Genomic DNA, 5,189 nt, shown 5'->3' on the forward strand with positions numbered 1-5,189 from the left:
AGAGAGAGAGAGAGAGAGAGAGCGCTTTTAAAATTTCATACATTTCCCACTCAAATCCAGACCCCCCTCACCATCCATGCCTCCCCTTATATTGAGAACTATTTGAGACTGGCTGCTGGATGAGGGAGAGTATGACTTACATACAACCTGGGCTGACTAGGTGCCAGTGTATGCACTTACACTGAAGGACATTTGGGTATAAACACCTGAATGAATGAAACAGCTGAACACCTCGGCTGGCTCTGTTTTTACAACCAAGCTGAAGTCACACAAGTAAGGTAAACATTTCATATTCAGCTATAGTCTAATGACAATTATCTCAACACCTTTACCTCTACGGGAGAATGTTCAGTGACAAAAATGAAACTATGTGTACAGTACTGGTACCCATAATCATTTTATCAACAATTGATTCCTTTATCTGTCCATCTTATTTCTTTGACCTTCAGATTCCCTTAGTACAACTGCTGAAGATATGGAATCAATTACCATCTAGACAAGCATTTCAGAAGATGCTAGCCTCTGCCATGTTTAATCTAATTTAAGAACCACAACAATAACTATCTTCCTCAAGGGTCATCTTAATGACTATCACTGAAAGACTACAGCTCCCCTACCTACATCATCATTTTCCATTAAGACTTTCTAATCTTTCTATTCCTTTGCATTTAACTTGTCATTCTTTATATCACATATAACTAACCTACCCTCACAGCTCCTATCCATCATCATCATGTCCTTGGTTTAAACTGATTTAAAATTTTAAAATCAGGTGTGGTAGCTCATGCCTTTAATCCCAGCACTTCAAAGGCAGAGGAAGTTGGATCTCTGTGAGGGTGAGGCCAGCCTGGTCTGCATAGCAAGTTCTGGACCATATGGGGCTACAGAGATACTCTGTCCCCACCAAAAAATTTTTGCTTAAAATTTATATACTTTAGGGGGCTTGAGAGATGTCTCAGCGGTTAAGAACACTGGTTGTTCTTGCAGAAGACCTGGGTTTGAATCCCAGCACCCACATGGCAGCTAACAACTGTCCATAACTGCAGTCCTAGGGGATCGGACAGCCTCTTCTGACCTCCACGGGCATTGCATGACATGGATGCACTTATCTAAATGCAGGCAATACATGCATACACATAAAATAAAAATAAGTAAATAATTTTTTAAAAAAAAATTCATAGACTTTAGCAAGCATTTGCAACTAAACTTCACTTGGTTCCAATCACCAGGGCCACTCCATAGACAGCATTTCTCCCAGGCAGGGATTGGATAAATGCACACTTTATGGCTATCATTACTTATTTAGACTTGACGGGGTTTCTCCACCTCCTCAGCCTCATAAGCCTCCCTAAGAATATGTATCTAACTAATTTTGGATGTGCCTTATCAGCCGAAGACTAAGAGAATGAAGGGAATATCCATACTAGGCCCCATATCCATACATCACAGGTATTTCAAGGCAAAATCACCAAGAGCTGGGAGGAAGGAACCTACCCCTCTCTTACAAGCAGTTCGGCACCTTAAGTTCTCCCTCCTCACCCTCCACAGGAGAGGTAATACGTATATTACAGCTTCCTGGCTATGTGTGAATCATTAATTATTGCCTCAGAGGATGTCTACATGCTTCTCCCTCTCCCTCCCCCTGTTCTCCTCCCTTTATTCTTCCCTCTCCTCCCTCAACTCAAGCTCCAGGCCCATGTTGGAGCCCTTTGGCCTCAAAGCTGTTTTCAGCTCTCTGCCAGCTACTCTCCTCCACACAATGAATTTGTCACTTCATTTAGCCTCTTGGCAATTCCCAGTCTTGCCCTCAGCACAGCTGTTTTTTATATTCCTTTCTGGTCTAATTCTCTGGCTCAAGGCAAGGCCTTCTATGCTGTATTACACCTTTAGTCCAAACTAGTACTCTGGGCCTCCTATTTGCTTGGGAAGGGAATCCAGACAGCCCATAGACATGGTTTGTAGGCATATTTGCAGCAGTCTTCAAATCTTCAAAGGTGACATGCAGGAATGAATTTTTGAAGTGAAGTTAGAGTTTATTAATAAATTGTTTTAATATAGATTTAAGTAGGGGGGGTAGTCTAAAGAAAAGGATACTATTATATGCCTTAGAGTGGAAAAAGACTTCATAAGAGTTTCAGGAATGAATTGTGTGTGTGTGTGTGTGTGTGTGTGTGTGTGTGTGTGTGTGAAGGATCACACATGGGCCACAGCATATGTGTGGAAGTCAGAAGAAAATCTGGGACATTGGTATTCACCCTCCACTTTGACATAGAATCTTTATTATCTGCCACTGCACTGAGTACACCAGGCTACCTGGCCCATGAGCTTTCCAGGATTCTCCTGTTTCTGCCTTACATCTTGCCGTAAAAGCACTGAGATTACAGACATGCAATACCACTCCTGGTTTTATGTGGGCTCTGAGGGCTCAAACACAAATCTTCATGCTTTGCATTGCAAGTGTTTTACCCACTGAGTCTTCTTTCTCACCCCTATGAATGAACCTTTTGTGTTATACGTAAGAATTTGGAGAAAGATATGGACATGATGATGATGTGAACATCATCACTGCAGGAACAGAGCCTAATTTCCCAACTCTACTCATCATCCCTACTCCATATCTCAACATACTACCATTGATTTTTACCAAATACAAAACCAATAAATACTTGAACCAACTTCCATTAGTTAAAAAAAAAAAAATCACCAACCAGGGCTAGAGAGATGGCTCAGCATAGAGCACCAGCTGCTCTTGCAGAGGACTCAGGTCCAATTCCCTGCACCCACATGGAGACTATAAACCATCCAAAACTCCAGAACTGGGGAGTCAAACACCCTCTTCTGACTCCGCAGGCATTATGTGACATGCATGCACTTACACACATGCAGGCAATACACTCAGACACATAAAATAAAAATAATTTTTAAAGAATCACCAACTCACATACCAGAGTTTCTTGAATCAAGTAGGTTTTTTTTTTCACTACAAGTTCTACCCACAAGCAAATGTCACTGTATTTGTTATCTCTTGGGTGAGAATATTTAGGGATTTTATACATTGGCTCTTCTTGAAAAGTTATTCTATAAACAAAGCTAACCATTTATGATTTCTTACTGCTATCCAACAAAAACATTGGTTTTCACATTTTTCATCTCTATCATGAGCCAAAAAGAATTTAAGGTGACTTACTCAGAACATAGTATATGACACAATGACACTCATTAAAGCAATACAAAAAAAAAAAAAAAAGAATGCAAAACTAAAACAATGGCAGGCACAAAGTAACACCAGAAAGGCAGGTTTAAAATACTTACCCGTATTCCCTATACACTTTGTGAATCAAACTTTATATCCAGGTTTAGAAGACAAACTTCTCTGAGTTCAAATTTTATATCAGACTTACTCTGAGTCGAATGATGTAAAGAAGGAGTCTGGATTAGAAATTACTTTCCCAGACTGGGAGTTTAGCCTAGTGGTACTGTATACACTTAGTATGTGTGAGGCCCTGGGTTCAACCCCCAGCACTACAACATGTATTAAATATATGCTTTCTATTTAAGCCATACCACACTTTTTCTTGGAAAACAGGTTTCCTTGTTGGTATTTTTTTGGCCACAGTAGGGAAGCACATGGACATTGAATAGGCTTAGACCACAGAGGTAGATGCTATTACTTCTACCTTGAACGCAAAAGGCAATGACACAGAAGATTGTCATTTGGTTGCAATTTATATTTCCATTTGGGACCTATTGCTTATAAAATAAGACAAAGAAGGGAATGGGCAAAAGAGAAATTTTCAACTAAAACTTACCTCAGCTATCTTAATTTCCAATCTAACCACCGACTTCATGTCATGCTCAGCTCTGGAGCGATTCGCACCTAAAAGCACAGCAGTGTCCACCATGAACTTATAAAGGGCATCCCGATACTGTGAGAGATAAAGAAGAAAATGACCATGACAACAGCATCCTAGGACAGATGTCTTAGAGATAGAGAAGAATGGAAACAGCAGGTGGAAATAAATTTCCTTTATTTTTATTCTGTACTCAAAGTGTTATGCTACTATTTTGCAATACCAGGCACCTACCTATCACTTTAGGAGGGAAAAAATAGTAATGAGTATATGGATACTATTTCCATGACAGATGGAGATGCCCAAGCATCAAGCAAACTCGTTTTCTGGTAACTGGTGATATTATGGATAAAAGAAGCATTTCCAAATGAGCCCAGAATAGAAAGGGAAAGGTCATGTGTCTTCTTCCAAGGCAAGTGATATTTAATGAAATAATAGGAAAGAATTGCTTCTAAAAGCAGAAGACCTGATCCATGAACACCAGCGCAACGTGCGATTTATTCCCATCCATCTCCATTTACCCAGTTTCACAGTAAAAAAATAAAAGATGATTTCACTGATTAGAGTCATGTGTCTTTTCAGTTTTAGAGAGTTTCCACAAAGTTTTCCTCCCCGGCTCAGGGGGCAAAAAAGAAGAGAGAAACGATGATGAGAAATCTAGCAAATAATAAATACAGAATTTCATCTCTAAGGTACACCTTGGTCCTGTAAACTATTCTTAACTGTGTGACTGAACTCAAGACCTACAAAGTTCTTGATATATAGCAAAACTTTTAATAAATAGTAAGTAATCCTTGTTAATAGTCTTGATTGGAAAGAATATTTTGCCCTTCCTGAGTCTATTTTTTTACTATGCCTTTTTTATTTTTTTAATTATTTATTTAATAACCACATACTTAGAAAAAGCATTTCATTACAACAGCATTGACGTATTCAATAACAATTTCCAGAGCTAAGATGCATCTCTTTCAAAATTGGCTGTAAATTTTTAGGTTTACAGTTGAATTAATACAGTTATACAATATTGTACTCAGTATAAACCCTGTAAGACATAAAATTAAATGAGGTTTTAACCTTTAAAAAAGATCTCCATTTCATTATTAAAATATACATTTTCATACAAAAAATTCATTTTAATGCAACTGACATTAAGATGTTTGCACATGCATGTCTAATCTCTTTATATCTGATTATTATTACAGTTGGTTACTTTCTGAGCTCCTTGGCATATGAGCATGGATATAAAGTCATCAGGTTGATTTCAATAGTAATGTTTTTCACATCTACTAATTATTAAGGAGCAAATTTTTATGCTTTGAAGAATTATTTTTCTTCTTT

General features: G+C 38.3%; 1 protein-coding gene across 2 annotated transcripts in view; it reads right to left on the reverse strand.

Moving 5' to 3' along the window:
• The window catches only part of Phex (phosphate regulating endopeptidase homolog X-linked), a 219,512-nt gene that overhangs the window by 154,901 nt on the left and 59,422 nt on the right, over positions 1-5,189 (reverse strand). For both annotated transcript variants that reach the window (XM_008828330.2, XM_029561216.1), the window contains exon 7: positions 3,810-3,926. In XM_008828330.2, the coding sequence (XP_008826552.1) occupies positions 3,810-3,926 (117 nt within the window). The remainder of the gene's footprint in view (positions 1-3,809; positions 3,927-5,189) is intronic.

The sequence above is a fragment of the Nannospalax galili genome, unplaced genomic scaffold, assembly GCF_000622305.1.
Source record: "Nannospalax galili isolate Female #2095 unplaced genomic scaffold, S.galili_v1.0 scaffold1053, whole genome shotgun sequence".
Lineage (NCBI taxonomy): Eukaryota > Metazoa > Chordata > Mammalia > Rodentia > Spalacidae > Nannospalax > Nannospalax galili.